General features: G+C 42.5%; 1 protein-coding gene across 20 annotated transcripts in view; it reads right to left on the bottom strand.

Annotated features, from left to right (window-relative positions):
- LOC109883671 (myosin-binding protein C, fast-type-like) overlaps window positions 1-25988 on the bottom strand; it is a 48371-nt gene that overhangs the window by 16556 nt on the left and 5827 nt on the right. The window contains exons 2-17 of one of the 20 annotated variants that reach the window (XM_031834742.1): window positions 17398-17418; window positions 16605-16640; window positions 16475-16480; window positions 10250-10270; window positions 8836-8856; window positions 8468-8482; window positions 7702-7776; window positions 7330-7478; window positions 6950-7067; window positions 6662-6710; window positions 4740-4763; window positions 3215-3271; window positions 2956-3128; window positions 2605-2737; window positions 2277-2401; window positions 1214-1319 (exon numbers count right to left, since the gene is read on the bottom strand). In XM_031834742.1, the coding sequence (XP_031690602.1) occupies window positions 1214-1319; window positions 2277-2401; window positions 2605-2737; window positions 2956-3128; window positions 3215-3271; window positions 4740-4763; window positions 6662-6710; window positions 6950-7067; window positions 7330-7478; window positions 7702-7776; window positions 8468-8482; window positions 8836-8856; window positions 10250-10270; window positions 16475-16480; window positions 16605-16640; window positions 17398-17418 (1129 nt within the window). Of the gene's footprint in view, window positions 1-1213; window positions 1320-2276; window positions 2402-2604; window positions 2738-2955; window positions 3131-3214; window positions 3272-4739; window positions 4764-6661; window positions 6711-6949; window positions 7068-7329; window positions 7479-7701; window positions 10271-16474; window positions 16481-16604; window positions 16641-17397; window positions 17419-25988 lie in introns of those variants that run through there. The other 19 variants (XM_031834744.1, XM_031834745.1, XM_031834743.1 and 16 more) reach the window with 19 other exon arrangements.

The following is a 25988-nucleotide window of genomic DNA, read 5'->3' as shown; positions in this document are numbered from 1 at the left end:
AAGGCAACAACTGTTGGCGCAATTATTAGAAAATGGAAGAAGTTCAAGATGAAGGTCAATCACCCTCGGTCTGGGGCTCCATGCAAGATCTCACCTCGTGGGGCATCAATGATCATGAGGAAGGTAAGGGATCAGCCCAGAACTACACGGCAGGACCTGGTCAATGACCTGAAGAGAGCTGGGGCCACAGTCTCAAAGAAAACCATTAGTAACACACTACGCCGTCATGGCGCACGCAAGGTCCCCCTGCTTAAGCCAGCGCATGTCCAGGCCCGTCTGAAGTTTGCCAATGACCATCTGGATGATCCAGAGGAGGAATGGGAGAAGGTCATGTGGTCTGATGAGACAAAAATAGCTTTTTGGTCTAAACTCCACTCGCTGTGTTTGGAGGAAGAAGAAGGATGAGTACAACCCCAAGAACACCATCCCAACTGTGAAGCATGGAGGTGGAAACATCATTCTTTGGGGATGCTTTTCTGCAAAGGGGACAGGACGACTGCATCTTATTGAGGGGAGGATGGATGGGGCCATGTATCACGAGATTTTGCCCAACAACCTCCTTCCCTCAGTAAGAGCATTGAAGATGGGTCGTGGCTGGGTCTTCCAGCATGACAACGACCCAAAACACACAGCCAGGGCAACTAAGGAGTGGCTCCGTAAGAAGCAATCTCAAGGTCCTGGAGTGGCCTAGCCAGTCTCCAGACCTGAACCCAATAGAAAATCTTCGGAGGGAGCTGAAAGTCCGTATTGCCCAGCGACAGCCCCGAAACCTGAAGGATCTGGAGAAGGTCTGTATGGAGGAGTAGGCCAAAATCCCTGCTGCAGTGTGTGCACACCTGGTCAAGAACTACAGGAAACGTATGATCTCTGTAATTGCAAACAAAGGTTTCTGTACCAAATATTAAGTTATGCTTTTCTGATGTATCAAATACATATGTCATGCAATAAAATGCAAATTAATTATTTAAAAATCATACAATGTGATTTTCTGGATTTTTGTTTTAGAATCCGTCTCTCACAGTTGAAGTGTGCCTATGATAAAAAATTACAGACCTCTACATGCTTTGTAAGTAGGAAAACCTGCAAAATCGGCAGTGTATCAAATACTTGTTCTCCCCACTGTAAACACACAAATGCCACAGCTGTAACAGAAATTGATTGATTTAGTTACTTAGTCATTTGATTAAAAAGGGTATTAGAATGAGTCCCTCACCATTTGACGTTGGCTCCTTCCTCTGACACCTCACACTCAAACTCCACCTTCTCTCCCACCACTACATGCACATCGTCCAGCAGCTTGGTGATGGTGACCGGGGGCTCTGTGGATAGACACAGATGTCAACACAACTCATACACCTCATACAAACACCATGGGGAAGTTACACACATACACAACTACACTTACAGGAAAACTCACCAAACAAAGACTTGATCACTCAACACCAAAGTATGCAGAAGAATAAAAAGGAAGAAGTGGAAGAATGATGAAGCTGAAGATTTCATGGCACAGCACTGTATACTGTGCTAACACAAAGACACGAACGCCTAACATGTACCAGTCCGCACCAGGATTCGATACCATGTCTCACAACAACACAATGTCCTCCATAGTCTCTGTTAATACTGCTATAGAAACAGAGAACTGAGCTGTTGTGCTATACCGCAAAAATCCTGGATGTTTTTTTTTTTTGGGGGGGGGGGGGGGGGGGGGGGCAGTACTTCAGTTCTCCAGGAGGTGAATGAACTGTGTGATCGATGCTAAGCTAGCTTCCACTAGCTACCGTCCGCTAAACACACGTACACCTTCTCTCACGTTAGACACATCAACACGTATGGCACAAACACTGACAGAAGCAGTAGGGACGTCTAAATACACACAACAACATACTGTGGTTGTCGCACTGGAATGGCGTCTGTGTGGGGAAAGCTTACCCGTTGCTGTACGGTCTGATAAATGCAAAAACAGGATGAAATGAATGGGCACAGAGAGAGAGCAAAGCGCATGATGATTGAGGAGCAAATGCATCTTTGCCCCTCTACCCAAAATCAACGACACACACAGAACACGCATAAGACACGCTACAAACTGGACAACACATATAGGATGACAACGTTGTGCAAACTTACTGTTCATAGACATTAATACACACATACATATAAACATTGAGACATGTACTGCATACACAGTAAATGTTGACAGACACTACACACTCAGACACTGAACTAAGCAGGGAACAACTCCCTCCCCTCAAACAACCTATGTAAAGATGCTTTACCTTTGACAAAGACTTCAGTGAAGCTCTTCTCCTCTCCCACCACACACTCATAGGCTGCATCGTCAGACAGGTTGCTCTTGTTGATGGTGAGTGTCCGTTTGTTGCCCACGCACTCAAACACATACCTGACATGACAGACAGACAGGGGCAGAGAGAGACACTGGCAGAAAACAGTGAGGACAGACAGACACTAGTGACCGAGTGTCGCTCACTCAACTCATCGACAAATGAATGACTCACACGCTCATATAGTCAAATATACTGACAATCACACATATCACACACACACACACACACACACAGAGACACACACAGCAGTCAGTCTCACTTGGCAGAGGGTTTGATCTCCACTCCGTTCTTCAGCCATTTGACCTGAACGTTGGGGTCATGGAGCTCAACATGCATCTGGGTCCTCTTGCCCTTGTCCACAGAGTAACATTGCTCTAGCTTCTTCAGGAAGGCTGAGGGAGGGAAAGAACCACTGTTGTGTCTCCAGCCTTTACACACCAGACACAACAACCAGAATAACCCAAGCAACACTACACCAGACTACCTCCCTTTCAGAGCCCCTCAGGCATTCACTATAATAAAGCATTCCCTGTCCCAAACACTCTGTAGTAGAAATGCCCACAGCTTGCCTACTTCCTCCTCCAGTATCCCCCCCTTTCTCTCCCCTCACCGTCACTCTTCTTGGGTTCCACCTTCTTCATCTTCTTCAGTCTCTTGAGCAGGCCCCTGAGGTCTGTGATGCCGTAGTCAAAGGCAATCTTCTCATAGTCACATGGCTTAGCATCCTTCAGGATCTCCCACACATCCACATCCTCTTTGGGCTCGTCCCTCGCCTTTTTTTCCCTGAAAGAGAGGGGGAGAGGAGATTGATTGTGTGTGTGTGTGAGAGTATGTGTGATTGCTCATAATGGAGTTAACTCCACTCCTACCTTTTTTTGAGGAGGGCACTGAAGTCCAGGTCACCTGCATCCTCTCCTGCATCTCCCCTGGGGACAAGAAAGGTCACGAGTGGGAGAATTAAGTTTCCTACAGTGTTAGGTCAGGTTAGAGGAGTCGGTCATTTCAAACATAACATACAGTATACTGTACATACAAATATACTTGTTGTCTATTGAGGTTTTACATAAGATCAATCAACAATGAATATCTGTGCTATTTCAATGCTATAGTAGTGAATCATTGTTAGTTTACAAAAAATATGGAAGTGAATGAATGGTACTGGACATACAGTAGATGGTACTACACTGTACCCTGCTAAGACAAACACACACACACAAACATCCACACCCACATACAGTAGATGGTACTACACTGTACCCTGCTAAGACAAACACACACACACAAACATCCACACCCACATACAGTAGATGGTACTACACTGTACCCTGCTAAGACAAACACACACACACAAACATCCACACCCACATACAGTAGATGGTACTACACTGTACCCTGCTAAGACAAACACACACACACAAACATCCACACCCACATACAGTAGATGGTACTACACTGTACCCTGCTAAGACAAACACACACACACAAACATCCACACCCACATACAGTAGATGGTACTACACTGTACCCTGCTAAGACAAACACACACACACAAACATCCACACCCACATACAGTAGATGGTACTACACTGTACCCTGCTAAGACAAACACACACACACAAACATCCACACCCACATACAGTAGATGGTACTACACTGTACCCTGCTAAGACAAACAAACACACACACACAAACATCCACACCCACATACAGTAGATGGTACTACACTGTACCCTGCTAAGACAAACAAACACACACACACAAACATCCACACCCACATACAGTAGATGGTACTACACTGTACCCTGCTAAGACAAACACACACACACAAACATCCACACCCACATACAGTAGATGGTACTACACTGTACCCTGCTAAGACAAACACACACACACAAACATCCACACCCACATACAGTAGATGGTACTACACTGTACCCTGCTAAGACAAACACACACACACAAACATCCACACCCACATACAGTAGATGGTACTACACTGTACCCTGCTAAGACAAACACACACACACAAACATCCACACCCACATACAGTAGATGGTACTACACTGTACCCTGCTAAGACAAACACACACACACAAACATCCACACCCACATACAGTAGATGGTACTACACTGTACCCTGCTAAGACGAACACACACACACAAACATCCACACCCACATACAGTAGATGGTACTACACTGTACCCTGCTAAGACGAACACACACACACAAACATCCACACCCACATTCACTTTCCCTGACGTAAAGACACATCAACGATACAGTATTGATATAAAAGTTATAGCAACAGGGCCGGAATTCCCATATACACACAAATATACAGACAGTGCACTGTGGTTGCACAGTATCACACAGTGTCTGTAGCCATGTCTTACCCTTTTTTGGCGCCTTTTATGCCTCTGATAACACAAAACAGGATGGTAATGAGTGAGCATATAGAGCATTGTGGGAGTCAATAAGGTGCATACTGACACTTTGCCCGCCTAAATTCAATGGGACATAAAAAACAGCATACTAGTGTACACACACACACACACACACACACACACACACACACACACACACACACACACACATTTAAACATTCAGTATTGACCTCTATTTGTTACTGTATGTAATGCAAACACAGATACACTGTACTTGTACAAGGCTGTACATTGACACATATATACAAGGTAAATACTGTGTAAATGTACACGCACAGGTACTGCTGATACACACCCACACAGAGCTTTTCTTACACTCACATAAAGATCCACACATATGACACCTCATGATTGCATCTCTAATGTATGTAATCCATGGGAAATATACACTAGTTCCACTTGAGGCCTTGTCAATGGGCCAGACGTACAGTACCAGAAATAGCCTCACATGACAAAGAACACATGAGGGGAAGCACAGGCTATTTCACATCTGAACACACACAGTGGACAGATGAAGAATTACAAAGGTGGGAATATGGAAGCACACGGAAGGGAATCCCAAATAATATATTCTGAACACACACACAATGGATTCAGGTTCTGGAAGAAGCTTAGGACAAGGCTGCCTTATAACAGAGAGGCAGCAAGGCCAGACACGGAATCGCTGAGGAGGTAGATGGGGGTACACACGGATGAATCGCAATGACTGGATTCTCCATACTTACTGACAGTGGGAGTTGGAACGCAAAGACCGCCACATACTGTGGCAAGGTCAACACTAACCCATCCAGCAACCTTTGGGGTGTTGACGGTTTTTTGGCAACTTGGATTTTCACAATTTAATTCAGGCTTGTAACGCATCTATTTTTTCATATCTTTTCATTCTTTTTTTCTTTTCTTCATACCAAAATAAACACAAAAACACAATCTGAAATGGTCCTTTGCACGTTGTGCTTCCTGTCTTACCCTTTCTTTTTGTCTGATTAGGAGAGTAAATCATATTTAAAACAGTAACTAGAGTGAACTGACTGGCGGCAGCACTATGCCAACAAACACAGAGGGATTTTCTACAGCTTCACAGCGAGAGACAGAGCTGCTGCACACATATTGAAACAAGTCTTTGGAAACAGGGAAGAGAAGACACACGAATACAGAGATACAGAGATATACATAGTGAACAGACACAGAAATAGAAACATATGGACAAAATGTACAACTTAAACATAAAAACACACAAACATAGTCACAGAGACACACCAGTAAGTCACAGAGACACACCAGTAAGTCACAGAGACACACCAGTAAGTCACAGAGACACACCAGTAAGTCACAGAGACACACCAGTAAGTCACAGAGACACACCAGTAAGTCACAGAGACACACCAGTAAGTCACAGAGACACACCAGTAAGTCACAGAGACACACCAGTAAGTCACAGAGACACACCAGTAAGTCAGAGAGACATTAGTAAGTCACAGAGACACACCAGTAAGTCAGAGAGACATTAGTAAGTCACAGAGATACACCAGTAAGTCAGAGAGACATTAGTAAGTCACAGAGACACACCAGTAAGTCACATAGACACAAATAGACATGAATGCACAGATAAAGACATAGAAAAGGCAGATGTATAGTACAATGACAGACATACAGTGAAGCCGAAACGCACACAGACAACGTGACTGACACAGATATACCAAAGACACCTACAAACACAGATATGGGAGCCAGAAAGACAGTCAGGGGAAGATATACTCACAGAGTGGGACAGATGCCCGGAGGCAAAGATAGAGAGAATAACCAACATATGTGAGGTGGGAGAGAAAGACAGATGATATGTTGAATGGAACCACCCTGACAGTGACACTCACGATCGCTTGAAGGCATCCAGGATGTTGGCGGGCTGCTCCTCTTGTACGGCTGAAACATGACAGAGGGAGGGAACGGTGAGAGGAACACTGGACTAACTGACAGACAGTTGAAAAATCAGGATGAATAATGGACTGAGTACTGACACTGAAACACATATACACTACCTGCTTTATCATTAAACATTCTGTATCAAATATTGAATGACTTACTGACAAACTCACTGACCACAGGTTAAGTGACAGATACATGACTAAATGGCTGACGATGATGGCCTGGGAGGGACCCACCTTCCACTGTGACTTCAAATGTACAGCTGTCACACTTGTCTTTGGAGGTGACCTCACAACGGTAGCCACCTGCGTCTCCTTCCACTACTTTGATGATGCTCATCTCATATGTGTAGACCTGGTTGAGATGGCGAGAGAGGAAGACATACACTCTTACAATATATACATGCACACACAGTACACACACAGTACACACACACACACACACACACACACACACACACACACACACACACACACACACACACACACACACACACACACACACACACACACACACACACACACACACACACACAAAAGAGTAACACAGATGTACAGTAGACTTTCACTTGTGCAGATTTGAGAGAATGTGAAAACAGTGACACACACACACACACCTTGGAGTTCCTGTCATAGGCCTCTTTAAACTGCACGTGCTTGCCAGCCTTGCTGCCCAGGTCCAGCCACTTCCCTTTCAGCCATTTCATGTTGGGCTTCCTCAGCAGGTCAGATGAGTCCACTTTAGCCACAAAGGTGACGTTCTTCCCTGCCACCCACAATTTACATCAGCAATCAGACATTCTGACCTCTGGATAATGGTGTTTTTACGGTTGTTATCCATGATCAATTTCTGTACAGCACTTTGAGATATCAGCTGATGTACGAAATAAATTGTATTTTATTTGATTTGATGATCAGTATGTGAGTGTCAATCACAACTTCAGAGTGCTACAGTATGTCAGAGAGGGGCAAGAGGGCAGGGGTCTCACCTTTGGTTACTGTAGTGCTCTCTGGCCTCTCTACAAATAGTCCGGTCAGCTCGGACTGCCCTCCTGGGACAGTCTCTAAAAGTAGGGAGAGGTCATAGAGGTCAGGGGTTAGAATAAGGTCATTGATGACTGCTCATCAGACATCATAGACACAAAACCATCAGTGAACAGACAAGTAGAGGCAGAAAACCAAATATTAGACCATAGCACCTAACCTTTGTTTATAAATACCATTCATTTATTGATATTTTGTCTGCTAGGCAGCAAGATCAAATGTCAGAGGTAAAGCTTGTCTTTGTTCACCCTGTGACTTATTGAGACTTCTTACATCCACATTTAGCAACAGCTTTTCTCAAAGACAGAGACAAGTGCTGCGGCATGTGTTTCCACTCCCTGAAATGTCTCCATTATTCTAATGGATGATCATGAGAAATCATGTCAATGACATCAGTCTTGTATTTAACTGAGGGTCAGTATCCAAGCGTCTAGTCAACACCAGAAGAGGGCCTCTAACAGCAGTAAGGTAAGCCCACCTGGGAATGAACAAGGAACTAAAAACACATCTGAAGACGTGTTTATCCATCCCTTTCCACTAGTCTTCTCCCACTGTGACAAAAGTAAATATAGCTCTTTAATGTTGTGATATTATCAAAGCATGACTGCTTGCTGCTGTTCCTTTGCGTGCTCCCTCCTTTTCAAAAAAAGGATTGCATTGTTTTGTGTCAGCAGATAGACAAATACAAGCTTATGTATTTGTTTGTCTTACCATCATCGGGCAATTCTGTATCAGGGAGAAAGAGAGAGAGAGAAACACAGCAGGGGAACACATTAGCCGCAGTATCTTTACTGTAATCTGAAGGATGAGCGTTTACTGAGCAGCTATGAAAACCTGACCTGCAGGTGCTCTCTCACACACACTTAACGTCTCTCTCTTCCCTCTCTGACTTGGATGAACATTTCCTTTCTTTTCAAAATGGAGGTAAAAACTAGACGGTTAATGAGTTATTTCCTCAGTAGTCAAATTCAAACCAGTTGGTGACACTGTACTCATCATTACTATTATTATTATTATTATTGAGAATTTAGGGGAATTATTAGCGGTGCAAACAGAACACAATTGATTTGTTCTCTCACCTTCTGATTCTGACAAGAGCTCTATGGAAAAAGAGAGTTTATAAGCATAGAGAAGCAGGTAAAAAGCCATATCGATTGACCAATCGATTGGGTGAAAAGGTTGTCGAGAGAATGGAACAAGGGTCAAGAATCAAGTGAGGTCATGCACCTCCATAAACTCAGAGTCACACCGCATATGCCCCTCTCTCTGCTTTTATGGGCTCAGTTAATTTGATTGGAATCAAGTGACCCCTGTGCACAGATCCAGGCTCAGTTCTCTAGTGTGATTTAAATCATTTCAGTAAGAATGTGAATAGGTCAAACTGATCCTGGACCAGCACCCAAGGGACACTTTTCCTTCAGCTCTTTACACCATTTCACTCTCACATTGGAAAGTCGCTGTGGTTTGAAACTGTGAGAGGTTGGGAGTGCAGCAATAAACACCTCAAATGGAACAGCAGAACCGGCAACCATCAAAACCATAACAATTCTTCAGTAAGATCAGTTTGGGGGATAATGCGTATTATGGGAAATATTACTGTAGGTAAATATCACTTAATTGATTATTACTGTAACACTTCAGGAACAGATAATACCTTGATATTTCATATCAACATCTTTTGCAAACAGTGATTCATGATAAGGGATATGGTATTGAGCAGGAACAGTATTTGAACTTACGCAACAAAACAGCAAAACTTATCATCAACTTATCCTTCTATTAAACCATTACCTTAGTAAGTGCACACATACACACAGGTCACGATATATACCCAGAGTAAATATATACAGTATATATCATTTGGTCATTTGTAATTTAGATTACGTTTTCACTCTGCATCAATTTCAAGTCATGGTCATTTGATGTTTAATACAATTCCTTCACTTGGATGCTTTGGCGAAACCATGATACTGTATCATGTAATGTCTAATCTCAACAGATGTTTTTTGCCAAAAACATGAATATCATATTAAGCACAAAAAATCTTAAGTCCATTCATAAGCAATAGAAAAATTATGATTTTATGCCATTTTGCCAATATGATCTTTATGTTTTTGGGAAACTTACCGCTGATCTCTAGTAATTAGTATCAGTCGGCGCTGATATCACAACAACTATCTGTCAGACTGATTCTCTGGGTCTAACTCCTCAACAGATGATTCCTAAAGACCTCTACATAAATGATACAGTATCCATAAACCCATAAAATAGGCCTGCAGGATCTTTTCCATTACTGACGGCCATCGCCAGAGCAATCCCAGGATTCAGTAGTCTCCGTTTGTCAGTCCACCGTGACGGACACTCAGGTCACCGATACACCGTGCCGTGACTGAGACTGACAGACATGCACGTTAACCAGGTGATTGACAGGAAGCAGGGAAGCATACAAACACAAACACAGAGGGGGAGTTGTGTATTGTTTCCTTTCCTTACCATCTCTGCACTCACTTCCCTCTGAATGAAAAGAAACAATTGGTACATAGACATTAGTACTGCGGACAGCGAAGGGTTAAACAACAACCAAATATACTGTTCCTGTGTACGGAGTCTGTGACTGGAGAAAAAAGTTGTGGATATATGAATATATGAAATACTAGATCATAAAAACAAGACATACAAAAATACATAGGCTTACCCATGATGACACTGGCATACATGCTTGTTTATACAAATACACACAAACGCAGAATGCATTGATACATTTGTGCATTCATACAGTCACTGCACTACAATCCTTTTTGTTACAGTACCCTTCCTTGTCTCAGGGTGCCTCACCTCTGATAAAAGAAAGTAAAAGGTTTTATGGTTAAGTATGAGGAGAATGCTAATATATACAGTACTCGTCAAAAGTTTGGACACACCTACTCATTCAAGGGTATTTCTTTATTTGTACTTTTTTTCTAAATTGCAGAATAATAGTGAAGACATCAAAACTATGAAATAGCACATATGGAATAATGTAGTAACCAAAAAAGTGATATATTATATTTCAGATTCTTCAAAGTATCCCCCCTGACAGCTTTGCACACTCTTGGTGTCACGCCCTGACCATAGAGAGCTGTTTATTCTCTATGTTGGTTGGGTCGAGGTGTGATTTAGGGTGGGTTATCTCGGGGAATTGTATTTCGATGGTGGCCTGATATAGTTCCCAATCAGAGGCAGCTGTTTATCATTGCCTCTGATTGGGGATCATATTTAGGTGCTTTGTGGGATCTTGTCTAGATATAGTTGCCAGTGAGCATTATTAACATACCACGCTGCATCTTGGTATACTCCTTATGACGAACGTGACACTTGGCATTCTCTCAACCAGCTTCATGAGATATTCACCTGAAATGCATTTAAATTAACAGGTGTGTCTTGTTAAAAGTTCATTTGTGGAATTGATTTCCTTCCTAATGTGTTTGAGACAATCAGTTGTGTTGTGACAAGGTAGGGGTGGTACGCAGAAGATAGCCCTATTTGGTAAAATACCAACTCCATATTATGGCAAGAACAGCTCAAATAAGCAAAGAGAAACTACAGTCATTATTTTAAGACATGAAGGTAAGTCAATGCAGAACACTTCAAGAACAGTAGCAAAAACCATCAAGCGCTATGATAAAATTGGCTCTCATGAGGACTGCCACAGGAAAGGAAGACCCAGAGTTACCTCTGCTGCAGAGGATAAGTTCATTAGAGTTAAATGCACCTCAGATTACAGCCCAAATAAATGCTTCACAGAATTCAAGTAACAGACACACCTCAACAAGATGTGTTCAGAGGAGACTGTGTGAATCAGGCCTTCATGGTTGAATTGCTGCAAAGAAACCACTACTAAAGGAGAACAATAATAAGAAAAAACTTGCTTGGGCCAAAAAACACGAGCAATGGACATTAGACTGGCGGAAATCTGTCCTTTGGTCTGATGAGACCAAATTTGAGATTTTTGGTTCCAACCGCCATGTCTTTGTGAGACACAGAGTAGGTGAACAGATGATCTCCGCATGTGTTGTTCCCACCGTGAAGCATGGAGTAGGTGGTGTGATGGTGTGGGAGTGCTTTAATGGTGACACTGTCTGTGATTTATTTAGAATTCAAGGTACACTTAACCTGCATGGCTACCACAGCATTCTGCAGCGATATGCCATCCCATCTGGTTTGCGCTTAGTGGGAATCATTTGTTTTTCAACAGGACAATGACCCAAAACACACCTCCAGGCTGTGTAAGGGCTATTTAACCAAGAAGGAGAGTGATGGAGTACTGCATCAGATGTCCTGGTACTATATAGTACCAGATGTCACTGGTACTATATATGCAGAAGCACACACTGAAATACCCACACACACCCACCCAAAAGAAATTTCTTCAAATATGTATACAAGATACAAACAAACAAGTAAAGGCGTATATTAATACAGTGCATTCGGAACCTATTCAGACCCCTTCACTTTTTCCATATTTTTTGACGTGAGAGCCTTATTGTAAAATGGATAAAATAATTTTTTTCAATGGAAACAGGATGCACCTGAGCTCAATACCGAGTCTCATACAAAGGGTCTTAATGCTGATGTAAATAAGGATTTTCTGTTTTTTATTTTTAAGAAATTTGCAACAATTTCTAAAAACCTGTTTTGTTTTGTCATTATGGGGTATTGTGTGTAGATTTTTATTTAATCAATTTTAGAACAATACTGTAACGTAACAAAATGTTGAAAAAGTTATGAATGCAATTAGCTACGTAAAATGGCGATCCTTCTGCGTACTTGCATCAACTTTCTAATTGTGGGGCTGCACACGTCTGTATACTATAGAGGATCGCCATTTTGCCTAGCTTATTGTAGTTGCATACAGCGTAGGGTGTAAATGAAGGCTTAACACATTGACTGAAAAGCTCTTACCCTCTGTTGTGGCTGGGCCTGTGTTAATGTTACAGGCTGGGCCTGTGTTAATGTTGCAGGCTGGGCCTGTGTTAATGTTGCAGGCTGGGCCTGTATTAATGTTGCAGGCTGGGCCTGTGTTAATGTTGCAGGCTGGGCCTGTGTTAATGTTGCAGGCTGGGCCTGTATTAATGTTGCAGGCTGGGCCTGTGTTAATGTTGCAGGCTGGGCCTGTGTTAACGATGCAGGCTGGGCCTGTGTTAACGATGCAGGCTGGGCCTGTGTTAATGATGCAGGCTGGGCCTGTGTTAATGATGCAGGCTGGGCTTGTGTTAATGATGCAGGCTGGGCCTGTGTTAATGTTGCAGGCTGGGCCTGTGTTAATGTTGCAGGCTGGGCCTGTGTTAATGTTGCAGGCTGGGCCTGTATTAATGTTGCAGGCTGGGCCTGTGTTAATGTTGCAGGCTGGGCCTGTGTTAACGAAGCAGGCTGGGCCTGTGTTAACGATGCAGGCTGGGCCTGTGTTAATGATGCAGGCTGGGCCTGTGTTAATGATGCAGGCTGGGCTTGTGTTAATGATGCAGGCTGGGCCTGTGTTAATGTTGCAGGCTGGGCCTGTGTTAATGATGCAGGCTGGGCCTGTGTTAATGATGCAGGCTGGGCCTGTGTTAATGTTGCAGGCTGGGCCTGTGTTAATGTTGCAGGCAGGGCCTGTGTTAATGTTGCAGGGCTGGGCCTGTGTTAATGATGCAGGCTGGGCCTGTGTTAATTATGCAGGCTGGGCCTGTGTTAATATTAAGCGGTCACTTAATATTCTCGCTCAGGGCCCCCAACAGGCTAAAGCCGGTCCTGCACGCAAACATCACATTCGCATTTTATAAGTGACACAATAGGCCAGAAAAGCTCTTGCCATCTGTAACACCATCTGCTAATGAAAATGATAGAATTCAAAAAACAGTTTTGTCCATTTGTAAAGCTAGCATGATGCACCTTATCCACACATACAGGTACACTTCCACATAACAGTATGCGCACACATACAAGTAACACATTCAGCTAGAGAAGCACTTACCCTCTGCAGTAGGCTGGTTTTGGGTGATGAACTGAATAAGTAGTATTGCACCTTGTAAGCATTCACACACACACACACAAACACACACACACACACACACACACACACACACACACACACACACACACACACACACACACACACACACACACACACACACACACACACACACACACACACACGTATACACACATACACACACACACACACACACACACACACACAACAGTAAACGCACGCACACACACGTATACACACACACACGTATACACACACACACACACATACGCACACACACACACACACACACACGTATACACACACACACACACACACCTATACACACACACGTACACACACGTATACACACACACACCTATACACACACACGTACACACACGTATACACACACACACACACACACCTATACACACACACGTATACACACACGCACACACACACACATTCCGTACAAGTGACATGTTAGGCCAGAAAAGCTCTTACCCTCTATAGCAGACTGGTCTTCTGCCAAGAAAATGAAGGGCTTTTAGAAGAGGAACTTGAGTAATTACTTAGTAAATATGGCATGATTTACACACACACACACCTGTTCATACAGAATGCTATCTTCATACATTGCATACACTCACGTAAGTATCACATTCAGCCAGAAAAGCTCTTACCCATTATAAATAAGAGGGTTTAAGGAACTGGACTTAAATGTTGAGTAGAGCTGCCTTACATGACGTAATATGAACTCACCCATACACATCCACATGCACATAGTGTACACAGACGCAACTAACACATTTAGCCAGGTTCGACCACTGTCAATACAATGACAGAATTTCAGTGATATGAACTAGACTGTCTGTACCGAAGCTAGCATCAATGCAGTATGCATACAGATGTAAGTTCCTAATTTGACCACTCTTTTGTTGATCAGAATTGTCCTGCACAGTAGGAAATGAAAACTTGTCGTGCACTCAAGGTTTAAAAAGGCTTCCAAAGTTTGTAGTTTCCACTTTAAAACGTCAGTCTTGATTTGCCTTAACGTAAAGTGTATCCCTACAAAATATATCCATGAATTATAATCAACATAATAATTCACATTTCCAGTTACTGCAGGATTATTTTCCTGCTGTAGCAATCTGGCTCAAATTAAGATCCTACATGTACATATACACTCTCACATAAAGTACTCATATACCCACAAGCAAATGCCTCCACCATCTCTCTGATGAACCGTAGATAACACACTGACTTCAACTTAATGCTGTGTGTGTTATACATTGAAGGACCATATTAAGCCAGAACAGCTCTTACCCTCTACAGCAGGTTCGCCTTCTGTCAGTAAAGATAAACAGGGCTATCAGGGAGGACGACTGGACTTCATTGTTGAATAGAGCTGACATGATGCACGGTGTACACATACAGCACTCTCACAATATATGCAAACTTACCGTGTACACACACAACAACCCATGTGCTCGTGCTGCATACACTCATTTATGTAATTCATTCAGCCACAAAAACTTTTCCCCTCTATAGCAGGCTGGGCCTCTGTTAATACACACAAATGGATTTCAGTAGGAGGTACTGGACTTAAGTCCATATTGGAGATAGCATTATGTACAGACAGTCACACGCACATACACACGCTGACACACACACACACACACACACGCTCACACAAACAGACATACAAAAACAGATACAAACATACAACACGGACAAAAACCTATACCTGCACACATCCACATGCAATACATCCACAAATGTCACAACAGAATAGCTCTAACCCTCTTCAGCAGGCTGAGCCTCTGCCACTAAAACGAGAGGATTTCAGTGTGCAGTAAGTGTGTAATAAAAGTGGTATACTGCAGTAGCAGACACTCACACAAACTCACACACTGAGTACAAGGAAATACACATCCGAAACGTTTCCTGAACAATCCTCCACGTATGCATGTATGTATACACTGTAACAAAAAGATGTTGATTCAACGTACAATTGTTTTTTGTTGTGAGTTTGTTGAGCAAACTCACAATCCTATTGCAGCTGGTTGTTTTGCAAATGTACGTTGATCCAACAGATTTTTTTTTTTTACAGCTTACACACACACAAAATAAAAATAATAGACACACTCACACAGACCACACCACACACACCCCATACACACACGCACGCCCAGATATACACACGCACCCAGAAACACACACTCCAGTGCTTGCCAAAATAACCCACATAACAAACATCACCTCAACATTAACATAGGTAGTTCTTACCAACTGATTGGTGACCTGTTATCTCAGGTAATAAAAAAACCCAGTAAGAATCAGAAGAATAATGACTAATATATCATTTAAATGAATATAGTCTGCTTTGTCAGGCATAAACCAGTAGGATATTGTGATAGGCGTGAATATAAACGTGTGAAGCCTAAGTTAAGTGTATTGGCGTTCTGTCTGATCAACACTGTCATGGTGCGTGGTGAGAATCATGCATGGCCACTCTGTCTCATCCCCACAGAAAGCTACTTCTGTGATTGGTCTTAGAGGCCTTACCATGATCCTCCGCTGGCTTCGCTGAGTGAGGAAAAACTGTTAACCGACATTACATTGGAATGATGAGGGGATGGTTATGCCCTACTGACTAACACAAACACACACAAAGGGACACAGGTTAACACACACACACACACACATGCCCTGTTCTCACCCACCCTTATCTGTAAAAAAAAAAAAAAGATTTTATTTTTTTGAATCAGACATTGATTGTAGTACAGGCCTAACCATTCATTGAAGTATTTCATGTATACGTATTTGTCATCCATTTGTTATGAGTGGACTCACCAGCAGGTGCTGCTGCAGCCTTATCTGTCTTGGCTGCTACAATTAAAGACAAACATATACAATAATGAATAACTAGAGAGCAAAGGTTAGATTCCAACCATACCATCTCAAAAACATCATGAACCATTAAACTTATAATATAGTTTTTTTTAAATTAAGTTTTTATTTATATTTAATTTGACCCCCTTTTTCTCCCCAATTGTTAGTAGCTACTATCTTGTCTCATCTCTACAACTCCGAGTACGGGCTCGGGAGAGACGAAGGTCGAAAGTAATGCATCCTCCGATACACATCCAACCCAGAAGCCAGCCACACCAATGTGTCAGAGGAAACAGTGGCAACCCGGTCACGGCTGGTTACGACAGAGCCTGGGCGCGAACCCAGAGTCTCTGGTGGCACAGCTGGCGCTGCAGTACAGCGCCCTTAACCACTGCGCCACCTCGGAGCCCAATTTACAATATAGTTAAGATAATGTAAAATAATCACCACTGTGAATTACCAATATTTGACTTCACACTGTGCAAGCATGCATACATACAAACATTCACAACTTATTTGAATGCACATGTATTATGTAGAAGTCTAGATATGCATAATCCACGCATGCACACAGCACTGTAGTGTAAAGTCAGAATGTTGATACATTAATGCATTCCCATGTACATTGTACATACAATATTATACCGGTACGTAGACACATAACACATAAGTTCATACGATAAACAAATACACATTCTAATGTAACCACAGAGGAGTTGCACATTCACTCAACCTTGCTTTGTGCAGTTTTTACCAATTCCTTCCGGCTCTGCCTCTGGCAAAGAACGAGTATTGGAATTGGAGTCAATGTAAGTATACTGTATATAGAAAAAGGTTGGCATTCATTGGGATAACTCATGTCCTGGAGGCAGCTCTGCCGTGTAGTCACTAGCTGGCACAGCCACAAAATCATAAAATAATTAACCCTAACATTAACCACACTGCTAACCTTACGCCTAACCCTAACCTTAAATGTATTTTTACAATATATAGCTAATTTTGACTTTGCAGCTGGCCCATCTAGTGGATATCACTCAATTATGCCTCCAGGAAAAGATTCATCCCAATAAACATCAACATGTTATAGAAACAGTTGCTACTGTGTGTATGTTCTTGATAGAGATGGGAAGTTTTAAAGAGAAGATCATTTTTATTTTTATTTAACCAGGTAGGCTAGTTGAGAACAAGTTCTCATTTACAACTGCGACCTGGCCAAGATAAAGCAAAACAGTGTGACACAAACAACAACAGAGTTACACATGGAATAAACAAACATACAGTCAATAATACAATAGAAAAAGTCTATATACAGTGTGTGCAAATGAGGTAGGATAAGGGAGGCAAGGCAATAAATAGGCCATAGTGGCGAAATAATTACAATATTGCAATTAAACACCGGAGTGATAGATGAGCAGAAGATGAGTGTGTAAGTTGAGACACTGGGGTGCAAAGGAGCAAAATAAAAAATAAAAATAACAGTATGGGGATGCGGTAGTTGGATGGGCTATTTACAGATGGGCTATGTACAGGTGCAGTGTTCTGTGAGCTGCTCTGACAGCTGGTGCTTAAAGTTAGTGAGGGAGATATGAGTCTCCAGCTTCAGTGATTTTTGCAGTTCGTTCCAGTCATTGGCAGCAGAGAAATGGAAGGAAAGGCGGCCAAAGGAGGAATTGGCTTTGGGGGGTGACCAGTGAAATATACCTGCTGGAGTGCGTGCTATGGGTGAGTGCTGCTATGGTGACCAGTGAGCTGAGATAAGGCGGGGCTTTACCTAGTAAAGACTTATAGATGACCTGGAGCCAATGGGTTTGGCGATAAATATGAAGCGAGGTCCAGCCAACGAGAGCATACAGGTCGCAGTGGTGGGTAGTATATGGGGCTTTGGTGACAAAACGGATGGCACTGTGATAGACTGCCTCCAATTTGCTGATTAGAGTGTTGGAGGCTATTTTGTAAATGATATCGCCAAAGTCAAGTATCGGTAGGATAGTCCGTTTCTGAGAAATATCAAAGAACGCAGCCTCAAGACTAAGATGCTCTTGATAGGGTTTAAGACCATCAAAGTACTGATATCTGAGATAAACAATACCTCCACAAGGGTGCCTAATGAATGTAGAGATTAAGACTTAGTTACTGAAAAACGAACTGAACCACACAGTAATGGTAATGATCTCTGGCTCAAACTCTGGCCGGACACATGGATCTGCCATCCAAAGCTATAATTTGTACAGACAGTGTCCCTGTTCAGAGCACCTGTTAAAGTGATAACATAAATAGTCTCAGTGCCTTGGGGTTTGTAGTGAGCTAAATCCATTAAACTACCCAACCACAGAATGTAGAACATGAACCAAGTCTCCCGAACCATCTCCATCTGATCAATCACAACTGACTTTTCAGAACTATTGTCCCATGAGTATACCGAACTGCGATTCTGAGATTTCAGCCTTGGCCTTGACACTCTGGTTGTGCTGAATGACCCTGGCTGTGTTCTCAGTGTTGGCATACTGAGCAGCTGACACGTCTATTTTTGAAAAGGTTTGTTTTTCAGGCAGCAATAAGTTAGCGTTCTCAGCACATCTAGTTTTATCCCTGGCAACACCCACTGTCTTAGGTCTCGGGGGGTCTTTGACACACAGGGCATTAAAAGCCTTCTTTAGCCGAGGTTCTGAGCCTTTTTTAGCAGGCCCAGTCCATAGATGGAGGGTAAGTGGGTCAGTGAAGTTCTGATGCTCCATTTGCTGCTCAGTCCACTATTGTTGACTGGGATGGGTGTTATGCACCATTGAGCACATGGCATGAGACGGTAAGCCCAGATGACAAGGCCTTGTGTACTAAGCTGGCACAAAGCATTTGTTTAACCACCCATCATGACATTGTTAAAGCACACAGGATGAGTGGCTGTTGTGAAGCACAGGAGAAATATGGAACATGTAGTGACTATCACTGCATGGTCTCCTCTGTGACAACAGTGTAGAAGTCAGCAATCAAAATGACAAATCCTGTCCCTATACTACAGTATGTTCCAGGACGGTGGTTACCAGTCAAATCCCCTGTTCAGATTCCCATGAAAATGTATGATAGCAGAAATTGATAGTTGAGACCATCCCTAGATTCCGTTGCTAAATAAGATGCCTTAGGATACTATAAAAACAGGCCGGAATTTGACAAGTGATTGTCTTTGGTTAGACCAACACGCAACCCCTTCTCTCCTTCAGCCCAGTTTGGCCAAGGCTTCTCTCTGGTTACGACCTGTCAGCACTCTCTCTATCACAGGCCAGCTCAGTGTCTGTCTATCTGTCTATCTGCCGTACTCATACCAAACGTTCTAAGTACAGCGTTAAGTCAGAGAGAGAGAGACAGACAGAATGACAGACAGACAGAGAGAAAAGATGAGCGAGAGAAAATAAGAGAGTGAGAAATTAGAGAAAGTGAGAAGGAGCTAGAGGGAGAGGTAAATGAGAAAGGCCGTCAGGGGTCAGATATGGTGAGAAGTGTTCAGTTTGAGGGCTTGAGGGTCAGCTCCATCAGATTTGGGAGAGATGGATACCATGGTGTATATTTAACAAATATCCTGTGAGATAGTTGATGAACCCGTGTTTGATTTCCTCAATTTCTCTACCCAAGCTGCCTCATCACTGTTAAGCCTTCCTCTAAATATATACTGGACAAAAATATAAATGCAACATATAAAGTGTTGGTCCCATGTTTCACGAGTTGGAATAAAAGATCCCAGAAATGTGTTCCATATGCACAAAAAGATTATATACCTCCAATTTTGTGCACAAATCAGCCAAGATGGTCCATCTACCTGACAGGTGTGGCATATCAAGAAGCTGATTAAATGGCATGATCATTACACAGGGGCACCTTGTGCTGGGGACAATAAAAAGCCCCTCTAAAATGTGCAGTTTTGTCACACAACACAATGCCACAGATCTCGCTTTGAGGGAGCATGCAATTGGCATGCTGACTGCAGGAATGTCCACCAGAGCCGTTGCTAGAGAATTGAATTTTAATTTCTCTACCATAAGCCTCATCCAACGTCATTGTAGAGAATTTGGCAGTACGTCCAACCAGCCTCACAACCGCAGACGTGTATGGTGTCGTGTGGGCGAGCAGTTTGCTGATGTCAATATTGTGAACAAAGTGCCCCATGGTGGTGGTGGGGTTATGGTATGGGCAGGCATAAGCTATGGACAATGAACACAATTGCGTTTTATCGACGGCAATTTGAATGCACATAGATACCATGACGAGATCCTGAGGCCCATTGTCGTGTCATTAAAGTGGTGGAAAAAGTACCCAATTGTCATACTTGAGTAAAAGTAAAGATACCTTAATAGAAAATGTAAAAAAGTGAAAGTCACCGAGTAAAATACTACTTGAGTAAAAGTCTGAAAGTATTTGGTTTTAAATATACTTAAGTGTCAAAAGTAAATGTAAATGCTAAATTATAAGTAAAAGTACACATCATTTCAAATTCCGTATATTAAGCAAACCAGATGGCGCCATTTTCTTGTTTTTATTTTATTTACGGATAGCCAGGGGTACACTCCAACACTCAGACATAATTTACAAACGAAGCATGTGTGTTTAGTGAATCCGCCAGATCAGAGGCAGTAGGGATGACCAGGGATATTCTCTTGACAATTGTGTGAATTGGAACCTTTTCCTGTCCTGCTAAGCATTCTTAATGTAACAAGTACTTTTGGGTGTCAGGGAGTAAAAAGTAAAAAGTAAATTATTTTCTTTAGGAATGTAGTGAAGTAAAAGTATATGTAGTCAAAAATATAAATAGTAAAATAGGGTACAGATACCCCAAAAATGACTTAAGTAGGACTTGAAAATATTTTTACACCACTGTGTCATTCATCACCTCATGTTTCAGCATGATAATACACAGCCCCATGTCGCAAGGATCTGTACACACTTCCTGAAAGCTGAAAATGTCCCAGTCCTTCCATGGCCTGCATACTCACCAGACATGTCACCCATTGAGCACGTTTGGGATGCTCTGGATCGACGTGTACGACAGCGTGTTCCAGTTCCTGCCAATATCCAGCAACTACACACAGCCATTGAAGAGTAGTGGGACAACATTCCACAGGCCACAATCAACAGCCTGATTAACTCTATGCGAAGGAGATGTGTCACGCTGCATGAGGCAAATGGTGGTCACACCAGATACTGGTTTTCTGATCCATGCCCCTACCTTTTTTTAAGGTAGCTGTGACCAACAGATGCATATCTGTTTTCCCAGTCATGTGAAATCCATAGGTTAGGGCCAAATTAATTTATTTCAACTGACTGATAACCTTATATGAACTTTAACTCAGTAACATCTTTGAAATTGTTGCGTTAATATTTTTGTTCGATATGTATTCATGCCTCAGCCTCACTGCTCTGAAAAGTGGTGCTTCATCTTTTTGGGAAAAATCCATCAAATTATTATCATCATTTGAGGTTTACAGGTTAAAATCAGGGACAAATCACAATACAAGTTCTTTACCATTCAACAAGGTGGGGGCATTTGGCTTTTGAACTATGCTATACAGTAAATGAAAGTGCACGTCTTCACTCACAGGGTGATATGGATTAAGGATATCATATTCTTTCTCAAAATATACAGAATCTTTCAACATTCGTACCAGGTAGCCTGAGTATTTATTATGTATATATATATATATATATATATATATATACTCTCTCAGCTCTCTCCCCCTCTACTTCCCCCTCTCTCTCGCTCTCTCTCTCTTATTGAAGGGTAACCTCTGTGGAATGTTCTTAATCTCTCTTGACATTTCCCCCTCTTCCTTCTCTCTGTGTGCTTCTCCTCCCTCAGATACAGTAGTAGTATGCCATAGACAGTCTACTGCCATGTGTGGCCTCATTTTATACATCACTCTCAAAGGCTTAATCTTTGAAGTGTTTGCTAATTTCATCACTGACCCAGGTCACAATGTATATACATTAGCAAGAGTTGTCTTAAAGAGTTGAATCTGTGATATCTTGAAAAGAAAATATGTTTGTTTTATACTACCATTAGAGTTATATATTTTAGCCTTGCGGTAATGCATCTACAGTATGCTTGGTGAGGATTCCTTTTCCTAAGCCAATGTTAGAGAGCTTCTGAAATACCTGCCTATAGGCTCTTTAATGTAGGGGCTGATGCTGGAGTAGAGAAGCAGGTACGGGGAGTTGAACATTTAATGAGGAACAGACATGGAACAATACAGGAACAGCGTCAGCACACGGGGGGGGCACACAATGACATAGAAACATTAATCCTGAACCAGGGAACAGAGCTTGGGACAGACATATATAAGGGAGGTAATGACACAGGTGATTGAGTCCAGGTGAGTCCAATAATTGCTGATGCGCATTACAGGGGAAGGCAGGTGTGCGTAATGATGGTGGCAGGAGTGCGTAATGATGGGGAGCCTGGTGCCTTCGAGCACCAGGGAGGGGTAGAGGGAGCAGGCATGACACTTTAACACGTCTACAACCGTGAGTTAAAGGCAACATGTTGTGTTAATGGCGCTTGGTGACCCTCACAACACCACAGAGATATCTACAACCTATAGACATGTGACATACATCTGACATACAGTGCATTCAGGAAGTATTGAGACCCTTTCCCTTTTTCCAAAGATGTTTAGGTTACAGCCTTATTCTAAAACGTTTTCAATTGTTATTTTCTCCAATCAATGTACACACAATAACCCATAATGACAAAGCAAAAACAGGTTTTTAGAAATGTTTGCAAATGTATAAAAAAAAGGAGAAATATTACATTTACACAAGTATTCAGACCCTTTACTCAGTATTTTGTTGAAGCACCTTTGGCAGCGATTACAGCCTCAAGTCTTCTTGGGTATGAGGCTACAAGCATGGCACACCTGTATTTGGGGAGTTTCTCCCATTCTTCTCTGCAGATCCTCTCAAGCTCTGTCAGGTTGGATGGGGAGCATCGCTGCACAGCTATTGTCAGGTCTCTCCAGAGATGTTCGATCAGGTTCAAGTCCGGGCTCTGGCTGGGCCACTCAAGGACATTCAGAGACTTGTCCCAAAGCCACTCCTGCGTTGTCTTGGCTGTGTGGTTAGGGTCGTTGTCCTGTTGGAAGGTAAACCTTCGCCCCAGTCTGAGGTCCTGTGTGCTCTGGACAGGTTTTAATCAAGGATCTCTCTGTACTTTGCTCCATTCATCTTTCTCTCGATCCAGACTAGTCTCCTAATCCCTGCCGCTGAAAAACATCTCCACAGCATGATGCTGCCACCACCATGCTTCACTGTAGTGAAGGTGCCAGGTTTCCTCCAGACCTGAAGCTTGGCATTCAGGCCAAAGAGTTCAGTCTTGGTTTCATCAGACCAGACCAGACAATCTTGTTTCTCATGGTTTGACAGTCCTTTAGGTGCCTTTTGGCAAACTCCAAGCAGGCTGTCGTGCCTTTTACTGAGGAGTGGCTTCCACCTGGCCACTCTACCATAAAGGCCTGATTAGTGTCCTTCTGGAAGGTTCTCCTATCGCCACAGAGGAACTCTGGAGCTCTGTTAGAGTGACCATCGGGTTCTTGGTCACCTCCCTGACAAAGGTCCTTCCCCCTTGATTGCTCAGTTTGGCCGGGCGGCCAGCTCTAGGAAGAGTCTTGGTGGTTCCAAACTACTTCCATTTAAGAATGATGGAGGCCACTGTGTTCTTGGGGACCTTCAATGCTGCAGAAATGTTTTGGTACCCTTTCCCAGATCTTTGCTTCGACACAATCCTGTCTTGGAGCTATACGGACAATTCATTCGACCTCATAGCTTGGTTTTTGCTCTGACATGCACTGTCAACTGTGGGACCTTATATAGACAGGCTTTTCAAAATCATGTCCAATCAATTGAATTGACCACAGGTGGACTCCAATCAAGTTGAAGAAACATCTCAAGGATGATCAATAGAAACAGGATGCGCCTGAGCTCAGTTTCGAATCTCATAGAAAAGGGTCTGAACACTTATGTAAATAAGGTATCTGTTTTTTATTTGTAATACATTTGTCAACATTTCTAAAAAACAGTTTTTGCTTTGTCATTATGGGCTATTGTGTGTAGATTGATTAGGAAAACAATCAATTTAATCAATTTTAGAATAAAGCTGTAACGTAACAAAATGTGGAAAAAGTCAAAGGGTCTGAATACTTCCCGAATGAACCGTACATGTCTCATTACTCACATGTGATGCTGCACACCCCAAAAAATCCTGCATATCAGTATGGGAGAGTGGGTTAAGTTGAGCCAAAGGGGTTTCTTCCATCATTTCATGGAAGAAACCACATGGAAAAAGAAGTAAGCAAGTTAGGTCCAAACAGGCGATTTTCACCAAATCAAATTAATTTATTGTGTTAAGAGGTTTCATGATGCTTGTTTCTAAACCAAAGTAGATCATTTTAAGATTGTTCTATACATCAGCTGGGGTCTCTATAAACTTCAATATGAGGACCTAAACCTAAACCTAACCTCCTGTGTGGGCTAATAAAGTCCAAATGTTCAGTGTTCGTAGTTGTATCTAGTATTGTAATTCAATGAGTAATTATATTTCTAAGTGCATAACCTACAGTACATACAGTATGTGATACAAATAAACATCTTTATTTGGACATCAGCATGTGCTTGTTTATCTATAAAAGTCACCATGGTATAATACGCAGGCTGGAATTTATTGTCATGAATCTTACCCTGGATGCAGTTCTGAAGTGTGGTCACTAGCTGGCACAGCCACAAGTCATCAAAACCTGACCCTAACCACACTGCTAAACCTAATGCCTAACCCTGACCTTAAATGAAGACCAAAAAGCTCATTTTTTATTTTCATACATTTTTTACGGTACAGACGATTTTGACAAAAAGCTCAGTTCTGCATACGGGGCAAGATGAATGAAAATCAACATCAACCTGCGTATAATGCAGGCATTTTCATATATATATATATATAACTGTAGCACCAAGCGGGAATATTCACATTAGGACTCCAAGGGGAGATTTATATTCAAAGGGTCTATTTATACCGCTGAGCGTGTGGTGGAGTATCAATGGTATTATTGGCATTTGGCGGGCATCTATGCTGGGGGCAGAGTGTGACTGATGGAGTTTCATCGTTTTATGATGAGGATGAAGAGAGTGATGCTTTTGGCAGCATGGGAGTACACTTAAGCCTCTGCTCTCTATATCGCTCCATCATTTGGCGGTTTTATTTGACAGTTCCGATGATATGAGTTATAGAGGTATATGTCATAGTGTTTTCTGGACAAAGGCAGAAGGGGGGGAGCATATTCTAAGGAGTAGTAGTAGGGGGGTAGGGAAGGTGGC

Source organism: Oncorhynchus kisutch, linkage group LG10 (assembly GCF_002021735.2).
Source record: "Oncorhynchus kisutch isolate 150728-3 linkage group LG10, Okis_V2, whole genome shotgun sequence".
Taxonomy (NCBI): Eukaryota; Metazoa; Chordata; class Actinopteri; order Salmoniformes; family Salmonidae; genus Oncorhynchus; species Oncorhynchus kisutch.
This window is presented reverse-complemented; position numbering and strand designations above follow the sequence as displayed.